At 34.9% G+C, this 12,119-nt stretch overlaps 1 protein-coding gene across 1 annotated transcript in view; it reads left to right on the forward strand.

Moving 5' to 3' along the window:
• Positions 1 to 12,119, forward strand: part of FRYL (FRY like transcription coactivator) — a 169,617-nt gene that overhangs the window by 89,957 nt on the left and 67,541 nt on the right. Inside the window, exons 21-26 of the mRNA XM_090266905.1 lie at positions 36 to 304; positions 2,494 to 2,689; positions 3,541 to 3,665; positions 5,104 to 5,161; positions 8,099 to 8,190; positions 11,193 to 11,365. Coding sequence (XP_090123031.1) covers positions 36 to 304; positions 2,494 to 2,689; positions 3,541 to 3,665; positions 5,104 to 5,161; positions 8,099 to 8,190; positions 11,193 to 11,365 — 913 coding nt within the window. The remainder of the gene's footprint in view (positions 1 to 35; positions 305 to 2,493; positions 2,690 to 3,540; positions 3,666 to 5,103; positions 5,162 to 8,098; positions 8,191 to 11,192; positions 11,366 to 12,119) is intronic.

Consider the following 12,119-nt stretch of genomic DNA (forward strand, 5'->3'; position numbering starts at 1 on the left):
AAGTGTGCAGTAATCATTTTTTTTTCTCTACATAGACTACTTTGCTGTATTGCCCTAGCTCAATAGATCTACAAACATTAGCAGAATGGAATTCTTCTCCTATTAGCCACCAGTTTGATGTGATCAGTCCATCACACATATGGATATTTGCACATGTGACCCAAGGCCAAGACCCATGGATTATAAGTCTCTCCAGTTTCTTAAAGCAAGAAAACCTTCCAAAACACTGCTCTACCGCTGTGAGCTATGCTTGGATGTTTGCATACACAAGACTTCAGTTGTTGTCCCCACAAGTTGATATAAAGTAAGTTATTTTTATAGTGTAAATGTAAAAATGTATAGACTATCAACTTTCATAATGTATTTGAAAAGTTATATGAATTAGAAATCCCATGAATAACATAACTATATGATTTATGGATGTATTAAGGAGGAGAATGGAAGTTATAAAAAATGTAGTCTTATAACCCCTTCATCCTTTTCATGTAATTTAGTCTCACCAAATTATAATTGGCAACTTACTTAATTACACAATGCTTGCTACCTAATATGTAACCAATGCAGCTGTATTGAATGAACGAATTTGTGAGGAAGGATCTGAAGATGAGCATGGATGTGGATATAGTTAACTTCGTAGATGAAGAGTGAGAAGTAGGCAGATACCAACCTCAGTGACCTTCTTTTTCCTGATGGCATTATAAGGAATGCCATCTGTTGATGGGGATTAGTGATAGAATGGAATTAGGTTGTGGTTTTGAGGATAAAGAGTAAAGATTTAGAGTAACTGATAATGTAATGGAGTGTTGGCCACAGTCATTATAATCCACAGTTAATTTCTTCTTGCTCTTAAATATAGAAGAGAATTTTTTAACCGAAGTTTGAATTCCTGATTTCACCTTATCCAGTAGGCCATTGATCAGATTGCATGGAATGAATCCTCTCGTGATATAACCTGCCTGTATAAACCCAGCAAAACCTAACACCTTAGGCTCACATTAAAGGCTCTCTAAACCTGGCTCCAGTCTGTACTTTTCCCCGTTCCTTTGTGTCAGTGATATCCATGTACTTCTGGTTGGAACCAAAACAGTCCTCTCGAAGCTCACTCAGTGTGGTCTACAGTGTCCATTCTATGAATGTCTTCTCTAGCCCCTGCATGTCCATATCTGACACGTCTCAAATTCCACCACATTTTTAAAGCCTTCTCTTATATATCCAACCCAGAGTAATTGTTCCTTCTTTTGGATTTGAATAGATAGGTTTTTGGTATCTGTGTGTATACATGCTAATTATGTATCTACGTAGGTTCTCAGGTATTATTTATTGGGTTTTTTTTTTTAAGTGAAGTTCAACACTTCTCACCTTGTGTAACATTTTTGACATTATTGCATTTGAGTCTTCTCCCCTAATTACCATATTTGAAATTATTAATCCCTCTCCTGCCACCACTTCCTGTCTCCCCTATTGCTCTCTTTTTCTTCATGAAACTTAGTACCATCCTACATTGTTTTGTTCTTTTATTGTATAGCTTCCCCTTCAAATACGACGGTAATGTTTATTTTTCAGGGTTTTGTTTTTTATTGCTGTCCAAGTGCTCTGAATGTTTTCTAACACACTGAGATACTGTTGATGAATTAATGAAGTTGTATATGTGTACTACTTATAAATCTATTTAAGGCAAGGACTATTAGTAATTTTCATGTTTTTGATTTGCTCTTAGTCATTAATCCCAATAGAATTTGGCATTTGGAAAGATTTATGGAATTGTTCCGAAATATTTTATTGGTCTAACCTTTAAAGACAGAAATTTGACAGAAGCTTTAAAAATGTGTATATTTTGACTTTGCTATTCCATTTTCAGGAATTTACCCTAGAAAATAATTAAATTTATATTCAAATTAAACATATATTCAGTTGTATTTTATTGTGTATAGTAGGGAAAAGCTGCTATTAGCTAAAATGTCCAATAATAAAAGTTTGGCTATATGTATCATTGATATAGCATACAGTAATCACAGATGATCATGGAGGTATATTAATTTACATGGAAGATGTTTAAAATACATGTTTAAAAAGCAGGTATAGAACAAAAGAAATAATTGTTCAATTTTTATAAGTTAAAAGGTATGTACATGCATTTATGTACATATGTATGAATTAAAGAAGGGTAGAAAATATTCAGTGTGGGATTAAAGGTGATTTTCTCTTTTTTTAAAATTTTTTTCTACATTGTGAACATGTACAGTAAGTTCTAAAATGTGACCCAATAAAATATTAACTTTGGTTATAGGATAATAGAATAATGTTAAAACGATTTTGTGTTATATTTTAATTTTCAGTCTAATATTTCATTTATTTATATCTTACATTATTTCACAAAGATAGTAATAAAAACTTTATGCTCACCATCTCCCTGAAATTGAGCATTAGTTTAAAGAAATTTTCAAAACATATTGTATTATTTATAGCTACCTTTTTTTCGTCTGTTTTCCCCAGTAGCCCCATCAATGCTAAGAAAGTAAACGCCACCACAAGCAGCGACTCCTACGTCGGCCTGTGGAGAAACTACCTGCTCCTGTGCTGCAGCGCGGCCACGTCCGCCACGGCCTCCGCGTCTGCGGGCTCCGTGCGGTGCTCTCCTCCCGAGACGCTGGCGTCCACTCCGGACAGTGGCTACAGCATTGATTCTAAAGTAAGTTTTTCCCCTTCTGCCGTTGCATCGGGCGGGTGCCGCAGGCGTAACGTTTCAGCATTTCTTTTCCAGGACATTAAAGTTAGTTAGTTGGAAGGTGTATTCGTTACTTGCACTGATAATGGAAAAAAAAAAGAGTTCAAGAAATCCCAGTACTGTTTTTATGGAGTCCTAGTTGGAACCAGTTTGCACATATACACACCACACACACACGTGTGGTGTGTGTGTGTGTATAAAATTTTTCTTCTGAGAAAAAGAGTCACTCATTTAACTCTTCAGAATGAATTTTTTTAAAGTAGTTTTCATTCCTCTTTTTCCTTATTCTATTTTCTGTAGATCTACACTTCTCAGTATACAAAAGAAATTATTTAAAAAATTAAGTATCTTTTTAGAATTTTCCTAAACTATGTAGTGATACAAATAATACTTGATAAGGACAGTTACATATTATTCATGATTTGAAACAAAATAGTGTATGAGGTGATTGAAGGAAACTGAGAAAACATAACATCTGGGTGTCTCGCTTTGACACTGAAGATGCTTTTAGAAATAATTTTGTTCTACTCGTTTTAATGGATCAAAACACACAGACGATCTGATGGAGGGAGTCAGTGAGTGTCTGTAAGATTAAAAGACCCACAAAGCCCAGTTCTGTTCATGAACTTGCTGTGAACCATTGGATAAATTACTTAATCATTTTAGGTTATGTACATCACAGGTGAATTCTGAAGCACTGTTCATTCTAAAATTTCATCTCTCCGTTGTCCTTGACCAAATAGTATTGAAATGTCAAATTATTTAATTGGATGTTTGTCATTTGTGGATGCTACAAATACATACTTTTTTTCCAGATTATTGGAATCCCATCCCCTTCTTCCTTGTTTAAGCACATAGTTCCAATGATGCGCTCTGAGAGCATGGAAATCACCGAGTCCCTTGTTCTAGGTCTTGGCAGGACCAACCCAGGAGCTTTTAGGTAATTATCGTTTTCTCTACACAGAAAATGTAAATGTGGCTACTAGGAGAGAAGGTGTGGTAGAGTACTTATCAGGACAGTTAACTAGTAACATTTAACAAGTCATTTCATTTATTTGAGCCTTTACTTCCTCATTTTGATTGAGGAAGTAAGATTTACCCTATTTTTTTCACAGAATGATTATGAGAAGCAAATATATACTATGAATAAATATGTTCCAGAAATAAAATGCTATGTAAATTTTTAATATTCCCACCTAATTTATTTACAGAGTGATTCCACTAACTTATAATCATGATCAATGGGTTAAAACTATAGTTTTTCCTTCTCTTGCCTAAGAGAATTAGACTGTTTTTAAAAGAAATATTTCCATACATATTTTGTATCATTCTTGATGTTTTTTATATTAATGAAGCAAATCCTTCGTTTTTGCCCAAAGTTCTGCTTTATGATGGCCTGCTGGGTCATGAATTTATTATTTGGGATTGTCCTCCATTGATAGGAGGTGGTATTTGATGTTTTGTCTCCAGGATGACATGCACAATAGAGAATAAATTGTAATATGTTTGTAGGTGCAGGATAGCAGTCATTAAAAATAAAGTTTTGGAAGATTTACTTTATTACAAGCAGATATTCATGTTAATAGCAAAACATGGATGCAGAAATAAACTCAACTTTAAAAAACAAATTCTCATAAAGAGAAATAGTTTTGAGACAAATAACTTAATTGTTAGTGGCAGTTTCCTATAGATGATAAAATTGTGGATGGATTTTATTTTCTTCTGCTTTTTGTATTTTCCCAATCTTCTATAGCAACCTCATGTTCTATTTTAAAATCAGAATATAAGCAAAGATAAAATTATGTTCTTGAAGTTCATATCATTTTACCCATTAATTCCTCTTGTAAGAATTAATTTTAAGAAAACAATCAGAAATAAAGGCAAAGGTTAATGTGCAAAGATGTTTACCGAGGCAGTATTTATAATAACAAAAGTTATATATAGTTTAATGAATCAATAATAAATGAAAATGTTTAGGAAAATTATGGTGTTCTGCCCTATAATAGAGTACTGTGAATTAGTTAATTGCCTATAAAAGTCATTAGGCTAGTATTAAGTAAAGGAAAAACAGATACCATTTCATATATGATAGGGTTTCAACTATGTAATATGTATGTGGGCTGCTAAGTGACTGAACAAAAATCTTGGTACTTACTCTGCAAATTAGAATAAGTGGCCTATACCATTTTTCTGCTTTCTACAGTGTGCAGATTTTGTTTTATAATCAAAACAAAACAATAAAAATTGTGTTTCAAATAATAGGATTAGGGTTAACACTTGTCTATTTACCTCAGTATATTAATATTTACATATTTGCACATGTCAGATTATATCTGTTCAGCTGTTAATTACAAGCATGTATATCATTTCCCCCCTAGGGAACTAATAGAGGAATTGCATCCCATAATAAAAGAAGCACTCGAAAGACGGCCAGAGGTAAACTGTGTATAGTTTCTGTTAAATATTTACTTGGCAAAATATTTGTCTTCTATATTCTGCATATTCATTATCCCAAAAGTTAGAAATTCAGAACTAAATAAGTAAATGATTGTCTAGTGCAATTTTCAACATTAAAAAAAAAAATACAGACCCCTTTCTAACCCCACAAGAGATCTTAGGCAGAAACCCGTTATGTAAAATGGATGTTAAATTGCTGTAGCTGAAGTTAGGACATTTGGGGTCTAGACCAGGGTCAGCAGCTCTTTTTGTGTAAAGGGACAGATAGTAAATATTTTCAGCCTTGCAGGCCATACTGTCTCTGTAGCGACTATTCAGTGGCTAAACAAGTGGGTGTGTCCGCATTCCAAGAAAACTTTATTTATAGTAACAGCCAGCAACAGGCCAGATTTGACCTGCACACGGGATTTTGCCAATCCCAGGTCTAGTTCCCCAAATTTAAGGATCTGTGTCAGCTTCTGAGCAAGTTTTAGAATCCACAGGTTTAGTGGGACAGACAGATACGTGGACCATAATTATACAAATGTGTATTAGACACTGGAACAAAGTCACAGATAAGGAGTTATGTGAGCTACAGAGAAGACAGACAGCCTTGGACTCTGCCTGCAGAGAAAGAGAAGGCATTGTGGATGAAGCACTGATACTTGAGGTGAATTTTCAAGTATGTTCCCTAGTGGACAAACAAGGGAAAGACATTCTAGGCAGAGGAACAACATTTGCAAACTCTATAAAAGAATCTGGACATTACAGATTCTTTTCTGTGATTTTCTAAGTGGGAAAGTCGTTGATTATGCTGGGAAGCAATATAGGAACTATCTCATGAAAGACACCTGGTTTCAGCTTTATCCAGCAGTCCCCAAATGACACTGGCATCTGAAAATTACTGGGAGAACCTACCCAAATTACAGGTTCTTGGGCCTATTGAATGAGAATTTCTAGGGTGGAGCCCAGAAACTTTTTCAGCCTCGTGATTGAGTCTGGTATAGAACACTTGAGTATCACTGCTATTAACATTGGAAATCTACGGGCGAGGAAGATGGTGAGGACAGCTACACTTTTAGAGACTTTAAAACATCATCTGTAATTCTTCACTTCCTTTGATTCAGCCCTGTAGACTAGTAATAGTATCATTGTTGTGTAATTAATTAGATTTTTCTTTCAGAATGATCATGTTGATTACAGTGCAGAATGATTTATTAGAGGGAAGTGAAATTGGAAACAAAATTTAAGTAGCAGTATTTACGTTTAATTTCAGGGAAAAAAAGACATCATAGCAAGTGAATAGATATGTGCAATGATGTGCCTTGAATGTAAGATTTATTTTAAGCATTAGATTCACAGTCTTTCTATGGAGACAAAATAAAAACCAGTCAACTAAAACTTCCAAAATCCCCCAAGACTGTTAAGAAACCATCCTGATTGATATGAATTGCTGTAAACTTCATAAAGAGTTAAAAGATTTTTTTTTTTAGCTTGTCTTGAATATTTATTTATTCTGCGAGGCAAAAAACTATTTTGGGAGACTAAGTGGGAGACTAATATGTTTTTAATTGCTTTGCCTTATGAAAATGACAACATAACTAAATAATTATAGAAAAAAGTGATATAGATCTATTCTACTACTGTACAAGTTCCTGTTAGAAGTAGAATCAAGTTGAGGTGTTATAGCTGTTATTCTAGGAATTAGCACTTCAACGCTCATCAGACAAAACATTTATTCATACCATAATGATCAAAACAAATTTTTTTCTTTGTATTTAGTTTTTTTTGTGTGTCAAAGTTTACTGTTAAATGGAAAACTTTGGCATAAGCAAAATCTGTGGGTTCTCTTCTGTTCCTTATGTTTTCCCTGCCTTTCTTTCACAGTTTTGGGAATTTCTTAGTGATTCTTTGTCAAGGAGAACAGTTTTACTAAAACCGCTTTAGTCCTTCTAAAGCTGTCATATTACCAAATCATCTAAAAGTAGCAGCAAAATTTTATTTCCTCCCCATACGAGGGGTATGACCATAGAAAATGTCATGTGATTTTATTTGGCTCATTAATTTCAAACTATCCCCATATATATACAAGTTCTGTGTCCAGAAAGTACACAGCCATGTAACATGAAAAATAGAAACACTTATTGAAGAAGATAAAGAAACATTGTATTTAGGACAATGACGCTTCAGTCCCCTTCAGAGAAGGTACCTTGGGACCTCACACAGCTCTCCCAATCAGTATCAGCTGCCCTGTTGTATTCTCCTGAATCTCATTGATGGTCTGAAATCCCTTTCAAAGGTGACTTTAGTTTTGGGAAGAGCCAGAAGTCACAGGGTACCAAATCTGGGCTGTAGCGAGGCTGAGTCACCTGGGTGATCTGATGTTTCACCAAAAAACTGCACAAGACATGATGCATGAGTGGGCATGTTGTCTTAATGAAACTCCCAATCACAGGTGCCTATAGCTGTCAGCTTCTGAATCATCCACATAGTTTCCACAGAGGAACTGGTTCAAGCTTAACGCAAAATTTGATGCAGATTCGTTGCTCTACCTGCTCACTCATTTTGAGTGCATCAGCTACACAGCACACATGCTCACTCGATGGCGTCTACTGCCCCCAGTGACTAGTACAGTAAAGTCATCATTATTCACACATGCGCATTCCAGTCCACTCTCCTTGGCTGCCAAGTTCATTGATGTCAGCAAACTGTTCTCATCATATTAACAATGACCAGACTTTTCTAGACAGACCTGGTATATATCTCTTTGATGCAGTAGCTACCAGAGTGCTTGAAATCTATATTGCACAACCAAAATAACTTCAGTAAGCCCCAAAGCTCTAAGACATTCACATATTCTTTTCAAGTTATACTATCAAGTTTTTGATCAACTTTCCTGAAGAATTTTTAATTACTATCTTTGTATCTCTGGACTAGAATATGAAACGGCGCAGGCGTCGAGACATTTTACGAGTACAACTGGTACGAATATTTGAACTGCTGGCAGATGCTGGTGTCATTAGTCACAGGTCGGTAATGTATTTTGATCTTTAAAATTTTGAAATGATTAGGGAACTATTTTTTTCTCTCATGAAATATATGAGAACAGAAAAGCCCCTTTGCAAACAAAAAACTTGTCTCCATCACTTGTAAGCATTATTTACCAAAGTCCAAGAAATTATCTAATGGTTAAAATTGTATTTGATAATCTACAACTAGTACTAGCTTGCTTCAGGCAAAAATGGAGTATAAATATTCCTACAATTTTGATATTTTTTGGAATCTAGTACCCTAGGCAAGTGGATAATAGCCGATGGTAGCCTCTTTTTTGTTACTGATTTAACTATTTCTTTTTTTTAATTAATTTATTTTTAGGGAGCTGGGAAGGGAGGGAGAGAGGGAGTTAAACACTGATGTGTGAGAGAAACATTGATCAGTTGCCCCCATGTGCCCCTGACCAGGGACCTGGCCTGCAACCCAGGCTTGTTGCCCTGATAGGGAGTCAAACTGGCGACCTCTTGGTGTGCGGGACGATGCCCAATCCACTGACCCACGTTGATCAGGGCTGATTTAACTATTTCTTACTTCATTTTTATGATCTGTTTCTCCTGAATTTGTAAAAATCATATATTTAAAGGCACAGCATAATCAAGGTTGCAAATTTATTCCATTCAACTGTTAATCTGTCCTGTTGGGGAAAAATATGAAATCCACAAACATAATTTATAACTTTTTTACCCCCCCTCACATATGAAAACATTAAACCAGGGGGTTTTGCTAGAGTAAAGGCATCTTGACACTAAGACCAGCTGCTTGAGGAGAAATTCATCAGCTTTGTGTTCACATATAATATTGCCTTAGGAGATAATTGTTGCCTGATCATTGAAAGAGAAAAAAAAAAAATGAATCTGACCATTTTCCAAAAAGGTAACTGAAAAGATTTCTTGTTGAGAAAAAGGGTTTAATATTCAAACAAGTGTAGTATTGGTGCTTGAGCATTTGTCCTGATTATTTCTTAGTATGCTTTTGACAAGTGCTTTTAAAACAGAGCTTTAATCAAAGAGAATTTAAAAACTTTGGTTTACCATTCCTCTATAGTAAATGAAAGGAAGAAAAATGAAACATTATTTTTTCTGCCCCCTCACCCCCCACCCCCAAAATAAAACAGTTCAAGCTTGGAAAATTAAATTTGAAACTTGTGGGGCTTGATGCAAAAAGTTAACCTAATAAACATCTGAATCTTTTTTTCTTCTTCTTTGGTTGCTTTTAATATGCTATTAGTGAATGAAGAATTTTTGAATGGTACTGTTTGGGGAACTGAAAGATGTTTGTGTATTTAAAACTTAACTGCAGAAGCTGTCCTCATTGTTGAACAGTAATGGTTTTGAACACAGTTTTGTGTTTTGGTTTTGTTTATTTTAAGAGAAATGAATATAAAGCTATTGCTTTTATTGACTTTTTTATTTCCTTGCTTAAGTAAAAAAGATGAATTCTGCATGCCAAGAAGGCAGGAATATTTGTTTTGTTCACCCATTTGATCCTGTGTGTGTTATAGGTACTTATTGAATATTTCTTAAATGAATGTGAATGTTTAATTCTAGGGCAGGTTGCAATCTACTCCATTAGCTTCCCATTCACTAAGTCATTATCCAGAGTTTAAAAACCCTTATTGAAGTAATAGCGGAAAAATTTTCATCCTGAATTCTTCAACATACAGGGTGTGCAAAAGTAGATTTACAGTTGTGAGTATGCGAAACACAGTTTATTCTTGCATTATTTATTAATGTATTACTTTCCATATGAACAACTGTAAACCTATTTTTACCCCATCCTGAACTGTATATTTATAAGAAGCTATCCACAGCTAGTAAAAAAATAATAATTTTACTTATAGAATCACTTATTTTTGAAGTATTTTTCAAGTATAACAAAGAAAATTAACCAAAATAAATATAAGTGTAATAGCTAATCATTTATATAAAAACTTCATTTACTGGGCCTTTCATATGTAGTATTTCAGTTATATTATTACTAAAATGCTCTGAAGTAGATACTGTCACAGGCTTAATAACTGATGGATCAGGACTGGAAACCGAGACTTCTGACTCAAACTAAATGACCCCCTTCCACTTGGTGGTTACCAGGTAGTGGGCCCTTGCCTCAGAGAGAATATCATTGCAGAGATTCTCGAGGCAACTCCATGGATCCAGACAGAAGATTTTAAAACCATCACTGTTACTTGAATTTTCTTACATTTTTATATCCCAAATAATACTTGTCCTGAAATTATGCTGAGAATAAATAGCTAATAGATACTTGATTAATTGGGCTAAAGGCATAATATGAATATGCATGGCAATTATGAGATTGAACAGAACTGGTTTTTCCTCCTTCTGCCTTACTACATTGGTCCTCCCTATCCCATATACCTCCTTATATGACCTTATTTTTTAAAAAATAATTTATTTATTTGCTTGTTTGTTTATTTTACTGTTTAGAGAGAGGGGAAAGGAGAAAGAGAGGGAGAGAAACATCACTGTGTGGTTGCCTCTCACTTGCGCCCCCAACTGGGGACCTGACATGCAACCTAGTAATGTGCCCTGACTGGGAATCGAACCAGCGACACTTGGCTCGCAGGCTGACACTCAGTCCACTGAACTACAGCAGCCAGGGCTTTATTACCTTATTTTGAAAGCTATATATTTTGATGGAGATGGAATAATAGCACTCAGAATAGTTGATTAAAGTTAAGTGTAGAATTAAATAATATAAATTGCAGTAGTAGTTCCTTGGTTAAGAAGCGCCTTTTATGTTTGCCTAACCCCTGAGCTATGGAGCCAACTGCAAGAAGCACCATTTATTTTTATATCTAGGTAAGCCAAGCGCATGTTCATTTAATTTTTGTGTATTGAGTTGCACACTACCATGACCTATCAGAGTTCTGACTTCAATTACTAGGAATCTGTTTTAATTTAAATTTATAGCTTACAATCACGTCTTCTTAATCATTTATTTTCTTCAATATTTTCAGTGCAAGTGGTGGCCTTGATAATGAAACACATTTCCTCAACAACACTTTATTGGAATATGTAGACTTAACTAGACAACTCCTCGAGTCAGAGAACGAAAAGGACTCTGACACATTGAAGGATATCCGATGCCATTTCAGTGCCTTGGTGGCGAATATCATTCAGAATGTTCCAGGTATGAGTTTTAGTCTCTTAAGCCTTCATTGCATATTAAGGAACCATCATACTTTTTCTTCCCCTGAGGTTCTGTGATCTACGTGGTAAAGCAGCTTGTGAACATGCTAGGAAAATGCGTCAGAGTTACATGGACGCCAAGAGTGTTTTACTCTTGAATTAGTGTCCGGTGGTTAGGAATCAAAAAAGCAGCCAGCATAAATTTTCAACAGCTAAGACAATAACACAAAAATTTGAAGAAGTCAATAAAATAAGCTCTTTGGACAAACTTGTTCTAGATGCAGCTAGCGAAGAGCATAATGCCCTAAATGATAATTGAGGAGAGAATGAACGAGGTACTTTTGAATGATGGAGAAGGTGTAGGCCATAGATGTCAAGTACAAGGATACAGTGTCACTGATTGATTTCTTTAACAGATGTGTCCTGTTTTTGAGCACATACTGTATGTCAGGTACTGGTTTAAGGACTGGAAATACAGATACATGCAAATTACATTTGAAAAAGTCATAAATTCTTTACAAGGAAAGGCAAAAATGTGACTGTAGCCTTTGGAATACAATGTAAATACAAATGTTTCTTTTTGCTTCTAGAAAAAAAATTAAAGTTGTTACCTTAAAAAGTATATGCAAACAGTTAACTTTTAAAGTGAGAACACAGCTATATTTTATAAAAGGGTCCTCTAAGCACTTTAGATACATTATTTTCATATTTTTGAACTTTGGGGGCAAATAATTCTATTTCAAGGAAAAGAGCAT

The sequence above is a fragment of the Furipterus horrens genome, unplaced genomic scaffold (genome assembly GCF_987537825.1).
Source record: "Furipterus horrens unplaced genomic scaffold, mFurHor1.1.pri manual_scaffold_2, whole genome shotgun sequence".
Classification (NCBI taxonomy): Eukaryota; Metazoa; Chordata; class Mammalia; order Chiroptera; family Furipteridae; genus Furipterus; species Furipterus horrens.